The sequence below is a fragment of the Phoenix dactylifera genome, chromosome 13, assembly GCF_051530095.1.
Source record: "Phoenix dactylifera cultivar Ajwa chromosome 13, Ajwa_hap1_PhDact_Kaust_v1.1, whole genome shotgun sequence".
Taxonomy (NCBI): Eukaryota; Viridiplantae; Streptophyta; class Magnoliopsida; order Arecales; family Arecaceae; genus Phoenix; species Phoenix dactylifera.
In genome coordinates this window covers 25,264,202-25,290,014 of record NC_143202.1, presented here as the reverse complement: position 1 = coordinate 25,290,014, position 25,813 = coordinate 25,264,202, and the positions used below count along the sequence as shown (strand labels likewise).

Sequence of the window (25,813 nt, the reverse complement as noted above, 5' to 3'; positions counted from 1 at the left end):
TCTTTTAAAATTCTAAATATATTTTATTTTTTAATTGCTAGATATATATTTTTACTAGATTAGCATGATAAATACAATTTTATCCAAAAAAAATTTACTAAATTATTATTTTATTATATCTATATATATACATATATTGGGATAAGATGAGCATGAGTATACTAGAATGATTCGAAACAAGAATCTCACACAGCAAAAGACGTAACTTAGTCGGCAATTGTATTGATCTTTTTGGCTTGAAAAATATCAAACTCTCTTAAAATTCTATATATATATATTTTTTATTTTATATTTATATTATTTTTTGATTGCTAGATATATATTTTTACTGGATTAGCATGGTAAATCCAATTTTATCTATAAAAAAAAAAAGCTTGATTTTTCCCCATAATTTCTCAAGGACCCACAATTTCCAGTTACGAATTCCCGTATCACGGCGACAGATTTGCTGAGCTTTGATTCGGACTTTTGGATGGGGGGAGCGGGAGAGGGTTCACAAGGTCTAAAACCATGGTCTGAAACCGGAAACCGGAAACCGGAAACCGGAAACCGCCCCCGGTATTCGGAGCCGGCCGGTTCTAGGGCCTCCTGGTCTCGCCGCTGGCGTTGACCGGTTGCACCTTGCCTCCTAGGCAAAATTGGACACTGCATTGTGACATGGTGAATTGAAGATGTGTATTGTAAGATGTTTTAGTCCAATTGAAAATAGATTTGAATCTTCTTCGTCCTCCGCAGCATCTATCATCGGTTCCTTCTTCTTAAAAAAAGAAGAGAGAAAACAAAAACATACAGTTATCATCCATCCATCAAATTTTTTTATCTAGAATTCATCGTCGCTAAGTCAATTTATGATCGCTATGGATTCAATCTCGATGATGATGAAATATTTTGCTTATATTTTTCTCACATGCCAATTTCATATTTTTCAGAGATTTTTGTTCTTAGCCGACTTCTTAATATGGTGTTCCTTCATTGTTGTTTTTGTCCTCCTGCAATCTAGGTTGATCATAATTAGAATTTTGTCAATAAAAACTAGTGGAATGACTGATTTATATATATAGTGAATTTTACAAAAAAATTATATCAATATAACAAAAAAGGGAATTTAATATGCAGGCATGGAAGATTTCAAGAATTAATTTTTGTCGAAATTATTGTAACATAAAATCTTGTAAGGATGCAAAGTAGAGTCTGTGCTGATTAGCATTATGAGATGGAAATAATCATTAAAAGAAAGATACCTGGATTCCTTTGATCTTAAGTATGTATGACCAAAATAGCTTATTTCTTGTAATAGAATGTTCCGAGTACTTTAAGCCATTAGCTACTACTGTTAGAATCTGTTTAATTACCTTCGTATTAGGCAATTTAGGTTCTTTCTTCGGACACATTCGACCTATGTTTTAGTGAAAGTGACAAAAGAGTTTTGGAACGCAGTGAGAGAAAAGATGTAATGGTGTAAAAGTAAGCTCGTGCGCATGAAAATTATAAGAAACATGGCTAAATCAATGCTTTCCCTGATTCATGTCTTATCATGTATTTTTACGAAGTAGACCAACCCAGTCTTAGACATCAAATGTAATTAGGACTGCAAATAGGTCGGATCGACCCGTGACCCGACCCGACTCGCGTAAGATCTGACCCGACCCAAATTTTAGGATCCGCAGGGCTGGGACAGGTCCTAAATTTGGATCCGTTCTATTTTTTGGATCAGATCAGGTCCACCCAAGCTCGACTCGGACTCGAACCCAACCCGACTCTTTTTTTTTGGGTTAACTTAGTTTGCATTTTTTTTTTTTGAAATCTAATGATGGTCAAAATTTGTAGGATGGATCCGATCCGACCCAAATGATTCGTCGGATCAAAATTTGTAGGCATGCACCTGACCCGATTTTTAACTGGATCAAATATGGGTCTAAAATTAGGACTCGAACAAGAAACCGAGTCCGATGAGGGTCACTCAAGACCCAGCCCGATCTGACCCATTTGTAACCCTAAATGTAATAGACACTAAAAGAGATATCCTCTTGTACATGTGAAAATTCCAAACTTCATAGTCATTTTAGTTCATTTTAGTTTATCAACTCCTCCAATGGAAGAAATATGTACCTTGGCGTTTCCCCTGTAATGATGACCAAGGCAAATCCCTCCTAGTTCGCCTTAGGCCTATTTTACCGACCAAAAATGATTCAGTCGTAGAGTAGTCTACTTTTTGCCTTTGTGTATTTGCTTGTTTGTTTCTACATGCCAAAGATCATTTTAGACTCTCATTCTAAAATAAATTATCTATATTTGATCCGATCAAGGAGAAGAAAAACTTTTCATGACCTTGACTCGAATCTTTCGAAAAATTTAAAAAGGTGGAAAAATTGACAGTAGGATTTAGATCCCATTTTCTTTTATTGATAATTTATAAACTATAAATATATAGCCTCTATTTATAATAATGAGGCCCGCTCTTATACAAATCGAGTCAAAGTCCTTTTCTAATTTAAATCGGACTAGCTTTTCAAGAATAAATATTGCTAGTAGAAATAAATACATAAAAACTAAAATCTTATATGAGATAGATTTCGACTCGTACATTGATTTCTATCACTCTCCCATTTTTTTTTGGATTGAGAGATACGTCTGGTTAAAGTATTTTTCAAAAAAAAAAATTATTTGACCGGCTCGTTTTAGGGCCCAATAAATGGAACTATGCTTGATCTCTAGTTGAATGACCCCATTCGGAGGTGATGTCATGTCGTAGGTTTTAAAAAGTTAATTTAGAAAAAAAATATTTCAATCGAGCGTTAGTCGTCATATGAGCAGGTTATGATCTTTAGAAGTTTGATATATAATTTGACTTCTTGATATAGCGGTTCTCGCTCTTGACCTTTGTCCAATCTTACTTATAATAGTTAAAGTAGTTCATATCGAGTTCGGTGATCATTTAAGATTAATATTAGCTTGGTTCTGAACCACAATCTAATTTTAGAGGAGATATTAAGAAATCCAAGCCTTTTTTTTTTTGGCTAAAATGAAAGTATCATATATAACGTATACAGATACAACCAAGAAAATAAAAAAACAAAACATTCTGGAGCGCACCATGCAATTCCATTTCTCATACCCATAGGTGGTCCTCCGAATGGTTGGTAACAAAAAAAAAAAAAATCCAAGCCTTCATTAGTCAATTAGATTGAGGAACCAGATGCCGGAGATAGAATGGTGTATGCCAAATAGCATGTGGAGAAGATATGAAATCCCCCTGTAAATCATTTTCTAAACCACCTATTACCATAATGGGACACAACATAACTGAATTATCCAATATTTCCAAGACAAAGAAATCATCCCCGGGCTATCCATCCACATCTACTTTAGAAGGGACACCAAGAAAAACCCCTTGCAGTAGCCGTTTTTTCCAAAAGCTAGATGTGATTGAAGGACAAAGAATGGCGACATATGAAGTGATTGAAATAGATCACGATTGATGTGAATAAAAACCATTAGCACCTTTGTGCCGACGGAAAACAATGTCCAACATTGTTGTTCTCTAGACAAATGACACACCATTAATAGGTAAGCTATTGATGCAATTTTAAGTGCAAGTTGGAGTGCTCTACGGCTTGATGCAATGAACCATAGCAAAGATCTTGATGTGTTCAACAAAAAGTTGATTGAGTCGTGTATTTGATCGATATTGCAAATATTGTTTATGGGTTTTTTGTTTTTTTTTTTTGAAGCATATGAGGAGAGATTTTGAATTTGAACCCAATAGATATTTCCAACATGACAATCCCAAGATTCTAGTGATTGACAACGATATTTACGACTTTAACGCGTTCAGATAAAAAACAATCGAATCTTATCTCATGACACCATGTACCACTCGACTACCATGGGTCATCTCTAATAAGATCTATTTCTTTTCAAGCTACATAGGAATCTCCCCTTACATATAAAAAGATGCTTCGAGATATTTTAGAGCTCTCTTTCCTAATGTCACTTCTAAGGTGCCCACTTGCTAGGATAAGTCCATTTCAATAAGCATCACTTTTTAATAGGAGGCACCATAATCTCTTCCATAGCTATTCTTGAATGGAAAATATCATAGGAGAAATTATACTCTACACCAGGTGCACCATATCAGCGGTGCACCATGAAAACTATCAGAGATGATGTAAGGAGGGTGCATGATAAATGGAGTTCATAGAAACAAAAAATTTGATTTACGTGATGTGCTGACATGGTGCACCTAAGTTAGGATATAATTTCTCGATAACAAATTTTAACAATTGTTGTTTTCGAAAGCCACCAAGGTGGTAGCCTGGTGGTAAGAGGGCGATAATTTCGCTCGGGTTGCCCGGATTTGAAAGGTGTGGGCGTCGATTAAATTCGGGGACTGGATGCTCCACGTCCGGTTGGCTCGTTGGCGGTCATGCTTTCCTTCCACCTGTAGCTTAGTGGTGCCAGGTGTGACGTACTCACCTTCAGGTAGGGATGATGTGAGTAAAACGGTGTCCGCCCGTATCGAACATTCTCCTGGCGGGGTGGAGGCCCAGTGTATGGAGGTTGCTACGTGAGGGTGGGCTGATCCCTTCCTCCCCCCTACCCCTCTTTTTTTTAACAAAAAAAAAAAAAGCCATCAGGTGGGGACTAGTTGGGATAATGAACCTACGGAACATACAAAATAGTGATGCCTTTAATTATATTTTTTTTTATTTTTATATGGCTTAGTTCAAGACACTGGAGAATTTCACATGGCTTTCCTTCGCCTGCCAATAGGCTCCAATCGGTGTGCATGTGGTCGAACAGAGTGCTTCTTGCTACTTATTTGTTCTGCTAGTTGTTTATACTTCAAGAATGTGTACCTGCTTATAGGAGAGTGTGGGGGGAAAAAAAAGGGTTTAAGAAAGGGGTGGCTCCCACCTAAAAGATGAACATGCCGCCGTTCATGTGCTGTAGTCCACAAAATAGCAAGTATGAGCCAGAGAAGATGACAACGTTGATCGTTTTGGGTGCGAACCGCATCCATCTCGACTATCATGATTGAGTGCATTTGGGATCGGCGCTGCGCTACCGATGAAATGTCGCTGCTCCACGACATATGCAAACTTTTGGAAGAATGTGTGACTCCTTTTAGGCTACACATATCAAATAGTGCAGCTAGCTGAATTGCCTCCTACGCGGCTCATCACTTCAGTAGTTTCATCTAAAAGAATCACGTGTCTACTCCTTTTTCTTTGTGCTAAGTTATTTTTTCTAATTTTGTTGGCGGCAATCACACTCCTTGTGTGTGAGGCGCCGCGGTTCGAAAAAAAAAGAAAACAGTGATAGAGGCTAGACCATGGTTTAGATGGCACTAAGAGATTGGATCAATGCGATAGAGAGTGAGGGTGTGGCTTGAAACGGCAAGGTGAGGGACCAAATGATATTTTTATGTTTTATTATTAAAGTAATTATTGGGCAAAAATGACGTATGAGAGGTCGAATTCAATGCACAACCACTCGTGTTAACATATAAAATTAACGTAATTCTCTTTTTAGTGTTTGTTTCCTAAGAAAAGTCATGTCACGAGACAGAGACTTGTGGCGAAGAAGACAAAGGAGGGAGGATGGTCACGTCGAGAACCCCTCGGCAATAACTGAGCCACTTGGTGTGGAAAATTCTTCTTGATGAGGCCTTGACGTGGGAGATGGATAACATGGACAAGGGAAAGCCTTTTTATATGGGATGCAGTAGATAAGCCTTTCTAATGTTTAAGGCCCTGTTTGGAGAGCTTTTGGAGGGCCAAAAAGCACTTTCTGGCCCTCCAACAGTACTTTTAGATGAAAAACTGTGTTTGGTAATTTTTTCAAAAAGCTGTTTCAGCTTTTGCGGGAAGCTGAAAACAGCTTTTGGGAGGAAGCTCCAATTTGGAGCTTTTGGGAGGAAGCTGTTTTAGCTTTTTCGGAAAGCTGTATTTTTGACAAAAATGCCCATATTAAAATAACATAATTACATAGTTTATCTCTATATAAACCTAAAAATCTGCTGGAGCCAAGAACCCAAGCCGTCAGACTCCCTTCCATAAAAAAATGTATTTTTCTTTTCAATTTTTGTATGCATCTCTTGAACCACATTTTAGAAGAAAAAAATTTTAATCCTTTTCCATACCTTCCAAAATCAATCTATTGTTTTTTTTTTATCATCAACCTCGCGGCCCACGCTGAGGTCCTCCTCGAGCGTGGACCACGAAGAAGAGCCCCTGGACCGCGAAAAATTATTTTATGAGAAATTATGAAAAATTATTATGGGAAATTATTTTATACTAATAATTATAATATTTTATACCTTTATTTTTGTATTATACTATAAATATAATATCATATTATATTATATCATAATACATTAATATGTTATGTTAAATAATTTAATATTATGTTATATTATGGAAAATTAATTTATACTAATAATTATAATATTTTATACCTTTATTATTGTATTATACTATAAATATTGTATTATATTACATTACATTATAATACATTAATATGTTATTTTAAATAATTTAATATTATGTTATATTATGGAAAATTAATTTATAATATTAATTATAATATTTTATACCTTTATTATTGTATTATACTATAAATATTGTATTATATTACATTACATTGTAATACATTAATATGTTATTTTAAATAATTTAATATTATGTTATATTATGAGAAATTAATTTATACTAATAATTATAATATTTTATACTTTTATTATTGTATTATACTATAAATATAATATATATTACATTATATCATAATACATTAATATGTTATGTTAAATAATTTAATATTATGTTATATTACCAAATATTAATTTACTCTAATAATTATATTACTATTATGCTATATTAACATAATATTATTTTATATTACAATAATATTATACTATATCGTATATTTATGTATTAATTTATGTTATGTTTTATTATGTTGTGTTGTATAATACTATGCAATGTCCTTTATGGTAATTTTGTCATATAAAAGTACTTTCTCAGTTTGTTTACCAAACACAAAACAAAGTACCACAGCACTTTACGAATGTAGTTACCAAACAGCAAACAGCTTTTTATAACAGCTCTACTTCACACAGCTTTACTTCCAACAGCTCTACTTCCAACAGCTCTACTGCCAACAGCTCTCCCAAACAGGGCCTAAGACTGCAACTACTTACAGTGCATCCAATTGATCTTGTGAACCTGTTCTCTATGATTTCAGTTGCTAATAAACACTGCACCATGTCCCTGGCTTCATGTGCTGTTGTAGTTCTAGCTACTTAACGTCGAAACTATTGGTGCTGTAAGAAAAAAAAATATAATTTCTCAGATTGTAATTGAGGGGATAACAACTGTTTATAACTAAAATATCAAAGAGAAAAGAAAACATTCAGGTGGTATGGTTATACAGAGACAGGATCAACAAAAGAAGAGAATAAATCGACGATTAGTTCCCTTCCAATTACAGTTTCCTACACAATTTTCTATCCCAAGGAAGAGCTGCTGCAAAATTTGACAATCTGCATTTTTTTAAAAAAAATAAATAAAACCATTATTAGTTTTCTAATGATTTTCCACTTTCCATAATTATAAATAGCACTCCTGTTCACCTCATTGAAAACATCTCAGGCAGATTCTGCATCAATTTATTCTCCACTGGTTTTGAACTCTTTAAGAAATTCATCTAGAGTTCTTCAACCTCTAAACATGTGAGATTTTCAGACACTTGCCATATGCACTGAGGAAGTTCCTAGGTTCAGACCAAGTTTGGTGGCTTCCCATCAGTAATCACCAACCATATGATGAGCATGAGACAATCCTAAACACATCTCCACTTCATCCACTTCTCAATGTTTTTATTGACACTAAAGCAGAGGCCTTACAATTTTAATTAATTCTACTTCAATGAACTTTGTCCAAAAATATTAAAATTTAATGAACTTTCACTCTCAGGCACCTGTATAAAGCAAGAGCCAAGATATCATTATCAAAACACAGTGATAACAAAGAACATGAGTTTGCACCGTATCTCAACAATCTGAATACAATCGAACTAGACTCAAGGACTCAAATGGCGTCTGCAACTGCCATTCTCTTTGTTTTCTGCTTAATGGCCTTCCCTTTCCTGCCTGTTGTCTATTTATCCTCACATCAGCTAAACCCCAAGTACACTGGCATAAGTCCAAGTCAAAGGAAATAAGTTTAAAGACGCCATCATTTTCTTGAGTTAAGGCTGTCTCCGCATTAATGCTGGAATACTTCACATACATCGGCAAGTCTTTGAATCGTTCGAGCTCCTCCGGGACACGGACAACCCTCTCTACACCAGGAGAAGACACCTTGAAAGCATCAAAATTGAATTAGCTTCAACTATTGACAGTATCCTATAAGATTTTCTTTGATAATTAGCAAGACCACAAATTAATAGGAAGGAAAGTGCAGCTTTGTATCATAACAGCTTAACAATGATTAAATAAAATACCTCCAGGGATATGTTCTTTGGTATTTTTCCAGCAAGCTCAGCTTCATCCAAGTGTGATTGATAAGCAGTAGAAAAGGCCTCAATGTCACTCATACATGGAGAACCATATCTATAAAATGGCGGTTGATTAGAATAACTTTTTACCAAAATAACAAGTAACCGGCAGTGATATCAAGCGGAAGATAAACTTAGATTGGTGCTGAATTCCTAAGCAAGTTTGATTAGCATAGAAGGGCCAAACTTAATGTATTATAAATTTGATGGCATAATAACGCATTCCATAATTTAAATATGGCAGAAGAAAACTGTAGCAAAGCACCCAGCAAATAAAAAAATTCAACTAATCTTCCAAGTAAATTCTATTAAAGGGGCCTACAGCTGAGTACAGATGCATAATTATACACTTCTACAATGACAACTATTTGTCATATCACATTTCTGGGACAAAGAACATCCCAATTTCATCATGCTAAGCTTGCACATTTCTGAACTAGTTTTCCTGATCAACTTCATTAACTCAAAAACTTGCATAGTATATAATTTTCCCTTCATATTTGCCCTCTTTAGGACCTACAATGGGAAGAAAAGGCTGGTTTTGGTTGACAATTCGAACTGTTACCTTGTTAAGAAATGACAGCACACTAAGAGTTCCTCAAACCACCACAATAACCGGCGAAGTTTTTGCACAATGAACTGTATATATACTCCATAGATTTTTACATCTTTTAGTTGTGAATGTTGTTATAATGTGCTTAACAACCATGTATATCAGCCAGCACATCAGGATTTTATAAGGGCTTCTTCAATAACGCTCAATTGGGGAACCCACCTGCATGTAACATCCAATCATTCTTAGTTGTGTTCACAAACACAGTTGAGACTTCCATGCTAGGTACACTATCACCTCCAGACCTTGTTGAACTATGATTTGATGTGGACTTAGCTCCTATTTTCCTCTTTAAAAGTAAGTGGTTTCTCCTTTTGGATAGTGGCTATACCTTTTCGTGTGCAAATGCACATATATATATCTGAAAACATAACAAATATTGACATCTTCAGGTCAAATCATTTGGAGGGAATAACTCATGAGTGATCTCCATCATTACTTGTAAAGAGTGTTACATGGGACCAGATAGTTTACCCAACAAAACAGGATTGGATGTTGAAGCATCAAATCATGGTCCACTCACCAGTCCATGATATCTACCTAGATTTCCATTTGTCAGATGAAATTCTCCTGGACTCCAATAACAACTTTCCTATACAACTTTAAGTCTCATATGAGAAGATTTTGTTCAAGTGCATTGCAAATCTGATGATTAGTCTACATGCTTCAACTCTTGTTGTTCAAGTACTACATTAAGAAGATTAAAAATACATGCTTTGTAGCAAACTTGTTGATTGATGGTTCGGTTGGTGACAGCAGTACATGCATATGATACTGAAGAGAGAGATGGTGCAATGCCAGTTTTGATCTCTCCAATGTTCTCACCTATTCAATTGGTATCTTCATTATATGTTGATTTATACACTTAAATACAAGTAAACTAGCATAAACTTAACAACTGTTGCAGAAGCTACTTTGTTGGCCGGTAAAATGCTGATAGATACTTACTTACTGGAAAGCTTTTCGATGCGCAAACGGATGGTCAAATTTGTAGATGTTTTAAAAGCATATATTTTCAAGTCACCGTCAAATAACATTGAGACCTCTTCTGCAATAAGCAATGCCTCTTTGTCCCACCATGTACCAGCAAGAGAGATACCACCTCCTTCAGCTCCATCTCCTACCTTCAGAAGATTCAAATTGATTAGAAAAACATTGTAGCTCCTTGAAACTTGTAGAACGTGTGTTGGTGCATGTGCAATTTCAGAGACAAGAAGCTCACATTGAGATCTACATACTCCACCTCAAAATCATCTTCAAAGTCCTCGGTATCATCCATCATGATCTCTACACAGTTTAAACAAACAGTCAAAAAAAAGTTAGGTAGAACATCCTTAAAAGAGGTTATGTACCAGAGAAACATCACGCTTCTGCTTTGGAAGATGAACTCCGATAGGACTTTCAGTCGAGTACAGATCTTAAAGATCTTCAATCAGCACAACAGTGATAAATAAGCTCAACCAATTTAGATCGCGCCATGTAACTCCAAGAAAGCATTATTTCACATCATGTTGACAGAAACAAGCTACTACCGATCCTTCATTTCATAAGGATTGTATCTTCCGCATGGTTATCACTTCAGATAAAAGTGGGCATAGCATTTTTTTCTCTAGCTGGTTGGCGTTAGCCAGCCTAGGAGAAGTTATGTGTGATGAATTTTAACATAGAGATCTCATTAGACATAGTTATGCATGGTAAGATTTACAGTTGCACCTCGATGAAGAGAAGGGGAAAAGAAAAAAAGAGGGTGTATGGACCTCATTGCATGTTTTAAGAGAAAATAAAATAGGATCAACCTGCGGTTACAAGGGCAAAAAAAACAAGGGAAAAATCAAAATCAAGAGAAGACATTAGATGGAGATGATTCTACTACTAACAGTAACTAAAACTAGGGGAAGTTACAGCCTTAAGCCCATTCAAGGGGCCTTATAAGACAGATTTAATAAAGCTGACTTTCTAAAGTCACTTCTCATGGATTATAGAATCGAACAAATTCTTCACAAACAAAATATTAGAAGCTTTGATGTAGGAAAAGAAAAATGTAATACAAAAATAACTTTATAATTAGAAAAGGAGAAGACATTGCAAGCGTGATAAAATTTTAGCAAAGCCTCAGCTGATATAAAGTCCATGAAGCACCCCAAATTAATTATTTTAAAGATCTCACATATATTGTAGAGTAAAAAATAAAAAATAAAAGGACTATATGGACCAATCCAGAGCAAAGTCGATGAACTCATGTCTTGTATGGTCATCACGTTCCAGTAAGACCCCAAATAAATTTCTTCATGACAGCTAACACTGACCTCGTACAATTTGAGGGGCATAAAGAGGTCCAAATAAGTGTTATACATATGTGAATATTGAGGCAGATGAGAGATAAAAGCAAGTAAAAAAGTACACAAGAGCAGGCCAACAAGCGGAACAAGCCTGCTGAACGAATTTGAATGAGTTTGACCTTGCCCGACCAGTTACGATCCCTAGTAGGTGATTGCAGGTGCCCAAGTGATTGCATATGCTGATAGCCTTGGACAGGACAGAAAAAAAATTAATTCTAGAAATTGGAAGAAAATTGATGACTGTGAAAGAAAATCAGATTTTAGAATTACAGCTATCATAAAACCAGAAGGAAAGCCGGAAGGAGATTGAAGGTTGAGTATTTTTTGGCCATTAGTATTAATTAAAAAGAAAACTGATTTCCTTCCTTTCAAATTTTTGTTCTTTTAGATATTTTCCTGCTCCTCTTCCTCCTCCTCCCTTAGTTCCCTTTATATATAATAAATGCCTAGAGAGTCTTGGTGACTTAGGTCTATATAGGCACCTGGGGATCCTAAAAGGCTACTACTCAGAAACTGATCTAATTTCCATTCAGTTTTGAGTTAGTGCTCACCCTTTCTTATGTTATCAACCAACACTATGTTACAGGCAGAAAACATACACAAAGGTACCTCCTCTTGGATATCATCAGATAATGCACCTAAAACAGATGAAAAAGTGAAGTGTTTAAAAATGATCACCAGCAAAAGCTTACTACCACAAAAAAACTACATGCTATCTCCATATGTAATTGGTACACTAGTTTCTTTGCTCTTCCCTAGATGATTAACGGTATCAATACACCCATTGCATATGCGTCACTCTGCAACCTCCCACTCCTTCTGCCCAGCCTTTTTTTTGCCCATCATTTAAGCTTTCTGAATAGTCTAAGTTCAGGTTGTTTCCTTTCATATCTCATGAAATGAACCAGGGTGAATCCTCACTTTTCCACATTTTTTTTCTTTTGGAAGGAGAAAAAAATAACTTAAGATTTTCCCAAGTCAATAAAATTTATATGTTGGTTCTTCCACTTCTCTCTAAACCTTACATTAACTGTTTGCATAAGAAAACTTATTAAGTAGGAATGATTAGAAGAAGGATTTATCAAGCTGACCCAAAATAATCAGACAAGGAATGATAATTGTAGTGCAATAAGTAGATAAATAAGACAATTGCCTAACAGTTGATTTTGCTGTTTGACTTGAAATTGATTAGGATTTTTTTTTTAAAAAAAAAAAATGTATGTGAAAAACCTAGTTCTTCAGACTTCTCTGCTTCCATCACATGGGCAAGGAAATGGCATTCTCTATAATCCGATGTGCCGACGACGACAAGAGAACTCTGGGACAGCATATTAATTTATCGAATCCTGATGCATAAAATATTGGCTTTCCCTTTTGAGGCCTTAAGCTTGAAATTTAATTCCTAATTCTATTTGACTCTTTTTGGCATGCTAAGTCAGAGATGTTGTGATCACTCTTAAAATAGAACTAAGTAGTACCAAAATTGAGCTTTGGAGAATATCAATCATCATCCATCTCTCAGTTGGTTTGTTCTGTTAGCAAGTAGCAGGAAAAAAAAGTAATATCATGTTCTGGCTTAAAAATAAAAAAAGAAAACATTTAATCATGTCGAAATTATAAAAAAGCTAATAACTTCTGATTTGTACAACAAAAGAAATAAGCTCAACATTTTGTTGTTTTGAAACAAAAGTAGAATCTAAGAGTAAAAAATAAAATAGAAAAAGAAAAAGAAATAAGAATCCCAATTCCTATAGTAAGATAGAAAAGTTCTAACAAAAAGAAAGCGACGAGAAGTAAATACAGATAACATTTCATCTAACAAAAGCAACGAGAAACACTAGCTTCCATGCATCCAACTAGCAATAAAACTTGCACTGTCTTCAAAAATAAATACAGATAGAGTATGAACAGAACCATGGGAGCATTCAGTAGTTACCATCTTCAAAATCTTCCATAAATTCTTCTTCCACTCTTTCTTCTTCTTCAGCTCTAGTTGTAGTTTGTTTAGGAACTGGTTGCGCGTAGGTGTCCCTCTTCTTGGCGTGGCTAGTGAGAGAAATATTTGCAGAATACGGGGAGGGATAGGGGCATTTCGTGAAGGGGAACGCACACCGCGGGCAAACACTGGGTCTGGGAGAGGCTAAGGAGGCGATCAGAGGAGAGAGCCGCCTCCTCCCAAGCACGCTTCCTCCTGGAACCAAATCCATTCGTCGCAGCGGACGGCGACAGGGATTAACGGCTAAATATAGCCAGGAAGGAAAAAATCTCATGTCACCTTACCATGTAAATCAGATACAGATACTATTTGTATATAACCTCTTGTGTATGGCAACTTGTGGCAAGCTTCTTTTTTTTTTTTTCTGCTAGAACGGGCGATTCATACCTGACGAGTACAAATGCACCCAATAAAATCAGAAAACAAAATATCTCGGAGTGCTCGAGGCAGCTCTCCATCCCCAGCCCATAAGGTACTATCCACATGGCTGGCCGCATAAGCGGCCACCCAGTTCACAACTCTATTAGCTTTTTGGAATGCATGCTTGGTCGAAAAGATCCCTCCATCATTCACCAAGGTTCACAACCACAAATGTTGGGAATGGGAGGTTTTGGTATGCATGATCCACTGTATCATGGGCTATTGAATGAATCATGGATGGTCCGTGATTTGAGACCGAGCGTATCCATTACTTGTGACACGAGCAACACTATGTTTGTCGTATTGGCCAGTTTTAGAAGTTTCTTTTTTTTTTTTTTTTTGCTTAGATAGATTATTTATACAATTTTAGTATGGATACATCCAAAAAGATCGAAAAATAATACATCTCGAAGCACTCTATGCAGCTCCTTCTTACTCATAGGGCAACTTCAAAATAATTAGCCCCGTATAAGGTCATCTAGTCTGCAGCCTTATTGGCCTCTCTGCAAACATATTTGAACTGAAATACCACACCACCACTAACCATGACTAAGATATCTCGAAATAGAGGATTGACACCCACACACACCGCCGGTGCCTTCCTAAATCTTTCAAGACTTGATGGGATTATTGGCGATCTTTGTTTCTAGCAAGATTTAGGTCATGGGGTTACGATGCCTACAAGTTTTAGTGCATACAGTGGCCAGAGTGTGATGGGCTGCGTGCCGTCATTGTATAGAGAACAGATAGAAAAATCGTACATGCAATTGTAGCGTGCAATTGTAACGTTATTTCATCAAAAGAAACTTACAAGCTCTGCAGTGCCGCCTTCACCCGATTTTGGCCGGCATTTCTCTCTTCTTAGTTGTCCTAAGGGATGAAAAACTCTGTCATCTTCCACTTTAAATAACCAAACTAACTGCTTGGTCCTTCAAATCAACAAACAAGCAGATCATCATCATCCTTTAAACTCATATTTAAGACTTAATTTGAGAACAATGAGGAATGCCTAGTTATATGCCAAGGCACCGTTACAAGGTCCGGTTTAATATCACCAAAAAGATTTGTATTCTTTCAACATGTTTTGTTCTCTAAAATCCTCACTGCAAAACTTCATTTTTTTTCTCATAGACACAGTACGCAAAAGAAAATGCAGAGATGATTACAGTTAGTTTCAAGATCCATACTGCATCTGACTCAAGGTTAGGATGTTTAATCTGCGAAATTGTCAAGGAACAAGCTCCATCCAACCTTGATCCTACTGGGTCCAAGGAAGAGAACCTGGATAAGGAACTGGACCGCAGTAGCTGAACAAGCCCTTCAGCTCAGGGCATCCATTGGGATAAGGGATGGTCCTATGAAATGGATCCCTCTTAAGTTTCTTACGATGAAGAGAACCTAAACATCCATATGGGTCTTCTTGGAACTGGACCCTAACAGAAGCTTCACCTTTCTTCGCCGCCTCTTTTGCAGTTGGAGAAGCAGCAGTGCCGAAATAGAAAAACCTTCCTTCTGGAAATCCAATTGCCGAACGATGTAAATGTGCGAACCTCTCCTCCTTGAAATCATAGCTCACAACCTGCCATCAAGTAAAGGAAGTATGTGCTTTCAATACATCGTAAAGTCTGCTCAAGACCCTACTATTATCCATGTTATAAATGGCAAAAAACAGTCATGAGATGTGAGAACCAAAGCACGAACTCGACCATTTACTAAATGCACTGCAGAAGTGAGCATTTTGGGCATCCAGGTCGAATCAATAATTATGCATAAAAAACAAGCTCTATCTAATTGAATTGGTTCTCGGGACATCTCCACAACCAACATGTGGAGAGGACATGGCCTTTACTCTTCCATGTAGAATCCTACTGAAAATGCATTCACCTAGACACATCTTGGCAAAATCAAATTATGTCTAATGCTCGGGAGTTCTTTTTTTATGAAGCGGAAAAAAGGGGGGGGGGGGGGGGGGGGGGACTTGATTGATCAAACTTCCACCACCTCCAGTTCTTTTAAAAGGAAATAAAGATATTCCATAAAAGAAAAAAGACAAATTATATAAAGTTCAGAACTACCAAATGTCCGATTAACCAATTGTTCATTTCAAAAGGTTCTAAAGACTGTAACAGTATGCCATATAAACCTTTGGTCCTCGAGTTGAAGCAAGCAACCCTAGAACTACCCACCTTCTATTAACAAGCATGCTTTTCACAACTTTTGAATGAAATAACGTTACCAAAGGGTATTTTTGTTGGAAAAGCTTAGATCAATGTTTAGATCAATTCAATGATTTAGAGGTCGTGAAATACCATTCTTGCAAATTTGAGCTACATGCTTGAGTCAAACCTGAAATGGGCAGCTCTCAAGTGGCAACCTTTCAGGCGACCAAGAACTTAAAATGTCATTCAGGAAAATCTCTTTCTTTTTTAAGACAAAAATATCCTAATCCACTCCCCCCCCCCCACACCACCCAAAAAAAAAAAAAACTTGTTAGCATGCCTCCAAATTCTGAGTCAAACAAGATTATTCTTCAAGATGTTTGGAGAAGCATAAATGGCCAAAAAGAAATGAGCATCACAGGAAAAGAGACAGAAGCTCACAGTAATATTCTGAGGATAAGTGCCAGTAAGTTCTCGAAACCGACACACACTAAAAAGAAGGTTCTCAAAACTGTCTCTTGCATGCTCTTCTGTGAGTGCTCTGCTCCTCACACTATCTTGTTTCCCTGTGGCAGGACAAAAGCATCTCAATGTCATAGGAGAGTATTCAATAGCCATAATTTCCAAGGAACAGGTTATGGGACAATTCCATGTGATCTGCAAGTCAAATGTCACCAAAACTCAAACATTTAAAAGGACTTCATATGATTAAACCATTAGGAAAAAGGACTTCATATGATTAAAGCATTAATTTTCCCAAAAATGTTGTCAAAACCAATTTTAGGTAATTCCAAGGCATGACGACAAGGGAAGGAGTGATAATCCTTTAAATATGAGAAATCAATCTTAGATGAAGTTAGGGTTGGTAATGGGCTCAAGTTAGGCCAGCTTTGAGTCAAGCTTTGGGCCCGGCCTGATGAAAATTCAGGTAAGGCTTGGACCTGAAACTCATGGTTAGATTAAATTTCATGCCAGCTGTCAGACTCCTTGTTGTTTGGCCTGGCACCTGTCCCGATCTCCCCATTAAAATATCTACGCTACCCTCCTCTCACCTCTCCATCCCATCTTATTGCTCAACAGCTGCCCCTCTCTCTTCTCCTCCCCTCTCAGTGCCCCCCTTTTCTCCCCTCATTTGATCCCCTTTCCACTCCCCCCCTCTCTCTCCCATGATCTCCTCTCTCTCTCTCTCTCCCCCCCTCTCCCCCCACCTCTCCCCCACACAAACACGATCCCCTTCTCCCCCACTCTCTCTCCACCTCTCCAATCTCTTCAATCTCTCTCCACCTCCCTAATCTCCTCTCCCTCCCCTCACCTGATTCGCTTCCTCTCTCTCTCTTCCTCCCACCACCTAATGTTCTTTCTCTCTCTCATCCCCCAAACCCCCACCCATGGAGGACAAAACCCAAGGATAAGATCTCTCTCTCTCTCTTTCCCCCTAGAGGGCTTTACTCAGGTCAGGCCCATTCAAGCATCAGGTCGGCTTAGTTTTGAGCTCAAGTCGTACTTTAAAAAAAATCCAGGCCTAGGCCTGACTCGAGGCCCAAAAGGCCCGGGCCTGAGCAGCAGGAAAACCCTACCCAGCCTAAACCGTTCCAACCCTAGACGAAGTGTATAATCACATGATAATTAATAGAAGGATAAAGCAAATGCCAGAAACAAGATCTATATATCAATATTAGAACTTAAGTTATGAAAAAACAAGGAAAAAGGAAATTAAAACAAATTTCACTAAGGATAAACATGAAATCAATATAGCAGTTGCAAAGCTAATAGTCCACTAAAGAATGAAAAGAATCACTCGAGTTGTCAAGTTTGTATTCAAGAACTCAAGTATTACAAATGTTCTGAATTGCCGACATACAAAACTCACATGCAGACAATTTTGTTGGTGGCTCTGACTTTCTTGTGAGGACATTAATGACTTATTTCAGTAATAGAGAAGTGTTTGGAAGGTACATAATTATTGATTTCTCATTAGCAAGAAGACATAAAGCAACCATATGTTAAATTGTAACAGCGTGGTTTAATTCCAAATGAAATATCCTCAAAAATAGAATCAACCAGTTATTGGCAGTAAAGATATTAAGTATGCAAATTAGAGGCCGGGAAGTTCTGAAATTTGCACCAAGTGTACTGACGTAGTATGTAGTCCTCCATTGAATGAATGGGCAAGAAATATTCTTACAAACTAATCTAATAAGATGGGACATAGCTAGTTGGCCAGGCTAGTTATGAAAAATTAATCAAAATGTAGAAAACGGGTGAAAACTTAACATTTTGATCAAAAACAAGCTCACTAGATATGCAGCCTCTTTCCGGTTTCCATCCAGCCTAACATAAATGTTTGGTAGCAAGCTCACTAGATATGCAGCTATTTTCTTGTTTCCATCCAACCTAATATAAATGTTTGATTTGCCCCATTCTAATCTAGAAGCCTAATCATTTTAATTATGACCACCAATTTTTCAAAAATAAAAGCATTCCTTCAAAGTCAACTAACTTGTCCATTTTGCTCTCAGATTGTACTTCTGGTATGTCAAAAGAATCACCAAGCTGACATCGAAATTTTCATGGCACCATCTAAAGCGGTTTAGTTGATCATCTGTTTTCACAAAGCATAAAAATTTAAAGGAACCCCAACTTATTAGTCTTGAGAGTAAAATGATTCAAACTAAAAGCATCCCAATGCACGAGGCTCCCATCACTATAAGATTTGGGGAGGGACAGATGAACACACTTTAACTCATGAGCGGAGAGGCTATTTCTGTATTTCAAACCTATAACATGCAAGTCATAATGGAGCAACCTTACCATTGCGCCCAGGTCTACCCTTTAACTTGCTTCAGAAATTGCTCTCACTTATTCAGCTTGAACTTTTAAATAAGTCAAGTAGCTTAACACTAAGTTAAAATCATGATCCACTAACATTAGGTCAAATAGTGGTCCATTCCTGGTGGCATGGTGGAAACACACATGTGCCACATTCTTGAATATTACTCATATGTTTGTCCATGCACATACATCTTCTATATGTATAGAAAAGCAGTCATGCTTCATTAGTTCGTAGTCATTAAGCCTGTAGGAAATTATAAAAAATCATACCCTGATTTCACTTAATTGATCTAATCTATCTTTACTGGTTGGCACCATGCATATGCACCTGCTTTAAAAATGATGATGTTTGAAGTACAGGGATAATATAATGATTGGTAATACTGAATCTGTAAAAGTGTGTTCAACAAATGCATTTTGATGAGTTTAAGCATACAAATACCTGATAACCTATATTTGATGGAACAAAATGAGTTGCATATTACTGTCCCAGAAAAATAGGCAATAGAAGCAAAGACTTTGTGCACCATGGTGCTTGATTAAACAAGAAAGAGAACTATTTCATGTTTTTGTTTAAAGAAACCAGCATTGTTAAATGTGTATGTAAATCAATAATGTTGCACAAGTGATGTTTGGCAGTAGAGATAAAGGATGTCAATTGCGAAGAAGCAGATGCAAGACCTAGATGCCAGAGAAGCAGCAATGCCCTAAGTAGGAATGCTGGATCAAAAAATCCACTTGTTTTAAAGCCAGCAAAATTAGTTGTTTAAGAAACTAGTAACATATGAAATATTGCTAAGTGGAAGTTCAGCATGACCAACATTGTAAAAGTATTGATTGGGATCAGAATGGTCAATTATAAAGTCTGAAAATATCAAGATCTGAATCGAGTGGTTGGAAATAATGATAACACACATTTGCAAGATTAACACGTCGTTTATTATGTCCACCATTTAATAACAAAAACTAGTTAGCCAAATCGCTGATGAGGTGGCGAAGATATCATGACATCCATATAGTAAACCAGGTTCTTGTATGACCAGCTGTTGCAAGAGTACAAGGACCTCAAATCACAGAGCTAATGAAAATAGTTGTTGATGATGGTGGCATTCCTAAAAAAAAGTAACTAAATGGATGAGAAATTATGATGTAAACAAATAACTGCTTTATCAGCCAGCTTAACAAAATCAAGAATGACCATGTATTTGACAAACAGATCATTTTCATTCTTTAGTGGTAGTGCATATATGCTTATGGATGCAAGGTCTATTTTCTAAGCTCGTCCAATACTTCCAACCTGAGAATCCAACCCAACACTACAATCACAATTATAAAGTAATATGCAACAGTATAAGAAAATAGAGAGTCACTCACAAAAGAAATGTCCAAGCATCGCGGTGAAACACTTTTGGGAACAAGATCTATTCTACCTTGTTCTTACTGTTCTATAAAATTCAACCACAGTTGCACCCTGATTCCACAATCAGTCAACACCATAACTTCAGATCAAGCACAGCCAAGATAGAACATCACATCCGGAACAAAAAAAAATTGAATTCAGCAGATGAGATCAAGTGAAAATTTATAAACAATCACCAAGAGAGAAAGTGAACGAAATACCAAACCACCCTTTTGATTCTGCGACTGCCCAATAACTCTGTGCTTCGCTTCGAGGGCCAGCATCCTTTCGAGTCTCCCCACCACTAAATAAAAGAAGAGCTCCCTCATCCTTAGCTGCAATCTCCACCCCTTCTCTTATATGTGACAAAAAAGTAGCAGCTTGACCTTGGTGCCTCTGATATGGCTCCAAGAACCATGAATCCTCACGGTCAATCTTCCCACAGCTGTTGCTCGTATAGATCGAATGCCCCGCAACCATGACAAGATTGTGGAGATTCGCAAAAGGATAAGAACCCGAACCAACACTCAGATCATCAACCCTTCGGTAACCCATCATTCTAACCCGGCTCTCATACACAGATAGAACAATCAGAATTGTCACTCCAAAGGACAATGAGATGAGAAAAATTGCGACAGGGTGCCGCTTGTAGAAATGATAAAAGCGATTTCCGATGGATTTAAGCATCTTGAGGGGTTCGGACTGCGAATTTTTGGACCTTCGGACCTTCCAGGAGTTTCCTGATTCTAAATCAAAGTCCCCTCTAGGGTAAGCATGAAAGGACTTGGGACTTCCTGGCCCGTATGACTGGTTATTCATGATGGCAGGAAAGCAGCGAGATCATGAGTACCCAATGGATACTGGCATCAAATTCCCCCAAAAGCCAGTAAGAGATTAAACCCACCAAGACCAAACTTTGGAACGAAAACTTGTACAGATTCCGAATTTCTAGTCTCGCAGTACAGATCTCTCACTAAAACAGGTGAAAAAAACGAAACGCAAGTAGATTCTAATGAACAAAAACAGAAAGAAGGGAACTTTCCCTCAGGAAACTTCTTTTTGGTGAATATAGAACTGTATCAAACAAAACCAGGGGAGGATTCAAAGGATAAACCGATATGATACTAAATTCCTAATCTTGATACATAAACCCTCTTCCGACGGAAAAGGAAAAAAAGAGAAATTTATTGAGAAACAAATTAAAATTATCAGAAGACACTCTAATTCGGTGTTAATCGGCGCTCTAGATGGACACGAAGAGAACTTCAATCAGAGCCAGATGGAAATCTGCAAGAAAAAATGCATACAGCCGTTAGATTTCTCTTCCTTCAACACCACGATCTAATCATTGGCAGCCAAAATCGGTTTTTTTTTAAGAAAAAGATGGCATCCGGCAAAGAGAAATCAGAATCAAGATGAAAAAAATCTAATTTTAAACAATTTAAACAAGAATTTCGTGGCGGACAACGAAAAGTTGACAACAGCTGTTGTTTGATGGAGCTATTTTAATCGAATTGAAGAAAACAGGGGAGGAGAGAAAGGAAGACGAGAGAGAGAGAGCGTACCAGTTTCGGTCGCCGCAGCGGTGGAAGAAAGAAGGGGAAGGGGCGCTACCGGGTCGGGTCGGGTCCGATATTAGTACAAGAGCTACTGGGATTTCGGATCTAAATTTTATTTATACACACACAACCTGGAAAAAAAATAGTTATCAAATAATTTATCTTGAACAATGAACAGTTAAGCAAACTAAAATAATTTATATTTAGAATAGTTAGCTAATAAAATATTTAATTATTAAATCATGAATACTTGCCACATGATAGTTAACCATAAATAATAATTGACTAATAATTAAAAGATACATCTAATTTAGAATCAAGTGCAAATGCCAAAATTTCACATACCAAGAATCACAAAGTTGCAACGTAGGTGAGTGGGTGCGCCGTCTATATATATAAAAAATATAATATAACGTAGGTGAGTAGTTGGTCAGAGTGATGACTCGATTGGATATTGTGTTTGTGGGTTAGAATGACTGCCCTACCAAGGGGATGATCGGCCACAATCTATCACTTGTCATGTGAGACTATGATCTAAAAATTAGATTAACTATTTTAATTAACTATTATTAAATTAATAATACATTTTTAACCATTCTTTGTTGTAAGATAGATATTAAAAAGATAAATTTAACTAAAATAAAAGCATTTTCTTTCTTTTAGAAGTACAAGTTAAAAAGTGGTTTTGGCAATATAGAAATTTCAGGACAGACAAAAATAGGAGAGCTATTGATTTTTACTAATCTGATGAATGTATTTTTGATGGAGATGCAGAGAGGTACTTAGACAAAATGGAGTAGAATTAGAGAGTTTTGATTTAATATTAATATTAATATGATGTTGTTATTACTATTATTATTATTTTATAATGTGCATAGCTGCAAATCAAATGAACAGGAGGTTACGTAGACAGGCAAATGGTTTCTAGAAATACCACACCTAAGAGTCTGAGATTGGTTTGTCATCAATTAGTAGTTCTATAGTCATGGTGACAAGTTGACCTTTAGTAAAATATCTATTTATCCTTGCATTTTACCCTTTTGTTTGTTCACTAGCACTGCAGATGGCACCTTTATCCTTCCATCACAATATCTTTTCTACAGATACATTTATCTTAGTTTAGATCTTACTCTGTTTATTTTGCAAAGAGAAACAATAGAAATAGACCATAAAAAAACTCAAAGGATGCATGTTAATCTGCTCATGACCATCTACCTTCTTATTGTGGGCCTTGGATGTAGCAGATATCTGAGGTTTCTCTTGTAGATGACAAACATAATGTTAAGAATGTTAAGTATGTTGTAGAACTTTTTCTACCTCCCTCATGCATGCATACGTATAGTTAAAAATGTATAAGAGATAAAATCTAATATATATATATATATATATATATATATATATATATATATATATATATATATATATATATATATATATATATATATTTGCATGTCACTGTACGTGTGCGATATTGCATGGTACGTAGCATGGCTCCTAGCCCCAGCCCCAGTTTGAAGATACGCCCTTTTCATGAACTTTGGCTAGACAGGAGGCAAGTAATGCTCCATTCTATACGTTATGTCAGCCAACCAAATAGGGAGCATTTAATTTGTAGAAAGGAAGGGATATTTTTGTAATGACAGTATTTTGCTTTAGATTAATCCAACCGGTAGTCGTATTAGGTGCCAAAAAAGAGTCCCTAACAAGATATTGCCCATCTCTATCTCCAGAAAATAAGGAATAAAATTGAATTACACTCATTGCATGAGAGGATTTTGATAACCAACACATATTGCTTTCATAAATATTGTCATGCATATCACGGGTACCAAGTGCCAACAGGCCAACATGCAAGCTTGACAAGATGGCAAAGTAGCCACCATGCATGCTTGCCAAGATGCCAGCAAATTCATGAAGATAGCAGCAACCGATGATACCACCCAGATCGCTTATAGGTCATGGATTCAACACAAGCCATTTGATGTATGTTTGTGATGCCATCAAGCACTGATATATTTGAGATGTTTTGCCATATCTCTTTCATTTAGGTGATTGATGCACAGACTCTTGATTGATTCTTTATTGTTCTGTGTGCATTGGCAAAAACTGGTTATAGATAGATAAATAGATAGATGGATAGATGGATAAAAGAGAGGTGCAGTGATTATACACTAGAGAGGGTATTCATGGTTGATTTTCTACCATCAGCTTGTTCTTCTGTAGCATTAGCAGTGATAAACTTATTAATGTGCCCAAATCAAATGAATGTTGATGGACTGAAACATGAATAAATAATGCTGCATATTTGAAGCTAATTAACCTTATAACTGCTACATATTTGAATTTCACCATATATCCATATATACAGTTTAAACTTTTCATGCCCATTAGTCAGGCCAGCACAGTGCACTGTTTCCTGCCATATTTTGCAGCCACCAAAACTCCCACAGCTGTTGTGGTGCAGGACCAGTCACGCCAAGATGGTGTAGGATCGGTCCCGGGAAGGATGGCTGCAGCGGTGACGATGCACTCTTGGGATTATTGCCGTGCGTTGTGGCTTTAAAATAGGAACAGAGGAAGAGGGAGGAAGAATAGAAGGGGAAGAAGAGATGAGGAATGACAGAGAGGAGGAGAAGAGGTTTCCTACATATAGGGCCCAAATACACAATTTGCATAAATTTCCTTACACAGAAATAAATCCTAATAAGCCCACGAATAACATAAATAAGCCCTAAAATGCAAACAAGCTCAGAAATAACATAAAACAAATATGAAAAATAAAATGGTGGACTAAGCGGGGACATAATCAGCTCCGATGTCCCCATCATGTTGTATCACATGCTCCAATTAGAGTAACGTAAAACATTACGATATCAATATTGCTCCTTAAAATGACCACATAAGTATGACAATAGATAGAGAACAATAAGATTTCTGCATCAATAATTATGGCTGTCATTGCTTGAACGCCGAGTTTCATGTTCTTTCCACCAAATCGGTTCACCGTATTTGTTAATGATTCATAGTTTCGCACATCTTGCTTCATCTTCATCCTCTGGGCTCGACGGCTCTAAATTAAGGTCAGTAATCAGATCGAGTTGGATACTAAGCTAGATCAAAAGTTTGTCAACTCGAATTCGACATGTTTATCAAATAGATCAAAAATTCAAATGCAAATCCGGCTATTTTATTGAATAGATAACCTAATCCAACGCACAATAAGTTAAACCAAGTTAAATGGGTTAAATAGTTAAGCATTATCATCTCTACTCTCGGCCTCTCGAGCTAAGGTAGGAACGGTAGTTAATCTTGTAGCTCGGGATATTAATTGGATGCCTTCCTCAATGGCTTCTTTTAGAGGGAGCGATGTTGTGTCAAGATGATACTCCTTTGACAATCTTCGATAAAGTGTATTTAATCTCCTCCATGTCAGCCTGTGTTGGAACTCCTTCAAATATAATGGAAGCCAAAATGGTTATAAGCTCAGAGTTAGCAGCACCAAGTCATTTCCAAGGCAAAAAATTATTATGAAAAAATTACTATATAGCTTGTTGACTCCATGGTGTGAACTTGTAACAACTTCAGGCTCTATTTAGTTGCTAAAAAACGCAAAAGAAGAAAAAGTTACTAAAAGCAGGGAAAGAGAACTAAATAATTAATTTTTTGTGTGGTCCGTGTTTCACCGTAAAAAAAGTAAGTGGAGATGCGGGGGATCGAACCCCGTGCCTCTCGCATGCAAAGCGAGCGCTCTACCATTTGAGCTACATCCCCAATGTGTTGGATTTCATAGTCGGAATCTATTTATTCACTTTTAAATCTTCAAACGACTTAAATAAAGCATCTACTGATCATTATCTCAAGTGATTCTCTAAATGAGTAGGTATTGAGCAAGTGATGAGAATGATGACTTGCAAAGTGTGACAGATGTGCTAGGTTT

The 25,813-nt window shown here is 36.7% G+C and overlaps 2 protein-coding genes and 1 non-coding gene across 4 annotated transcripts; all 3 read right to left on the bottom strand.

Annotated features, from left to right (window-relative positions):
* Window positions 1-7,981: 7,981 nt before the first annotated feature.
* On the bottom strand, window positions 7,982-13,755 carry LOC103711048 (uncharacterized). The gene is made up of 5 exons (XM_008797021.6): window positions 13,448-13,755; window positions 10,395-10,459; window positions 10,121-10,296; window positions 8,506-8,614; window positions 7,982-8,362 (listed from the first exon to the last, which is right to left on the bottom strand). Exons 1-5 carry the CDS (start codon window positions 13,716-13,718, stop codon window positions 8,054-8,056), a joined length of 930 nt encoding a protein of 309 aa, XP_008795243.3. The 5' UTR covers window positions 13,719-13,755; the 3' UTR covers window positions 7,982-8,053.
* A 1,133-nt stretch (window positions 13,756-14,888) lies between these two features.
* On the bottom strand, window positions 14,889-21,972 carry LOC103711049 (uncharacterized protein C57A10.07). Of its 2 annotated transcripts, XM_008797023.6 has the most exons (4): window positions 21,883-21,972; window positions 20,539-21,604; window positions 16,528-16,652; window positions 14,889-15,506 (listed from the first exon to the last, which is right to left on the bottom strand). In XM_008797023.6, the coding sequence occupies exons 2-4, from the start codon at window positions 21,134-21,136 to the stop codon at window positions 15,186-15,188; spliced, it is 1,044 nt and encodes a 347-aa protein (XP_008795245.4). In that variant the 5' UTR covers window positions 21,137-21,604; window positions 21,883-21,972; the 3' UTR covers window positions 14,889-15,185. The 2 variants fall into 2 exon arrangements, with proteins under 2 accessions (XP_008795245.4, XP_008795244.4); XM_008797022.6 differs by having other exon boundaries at window positions 20,539-21,883.
* Window positions 21,973-25,574: 3,602 nt separating this feature from the next.
* TRNAA-UGC (transfer RNA alanine (anticodon UGC)) lies at window positions 25,575-25,647 on the bottom strand. Its single transcript has one exon. It is a non-coding gene; the product is annotated as a tRNA-Ala (tRNA).
* Window positions 25,648-25,813: the final 166 nt, after the last annotated feature.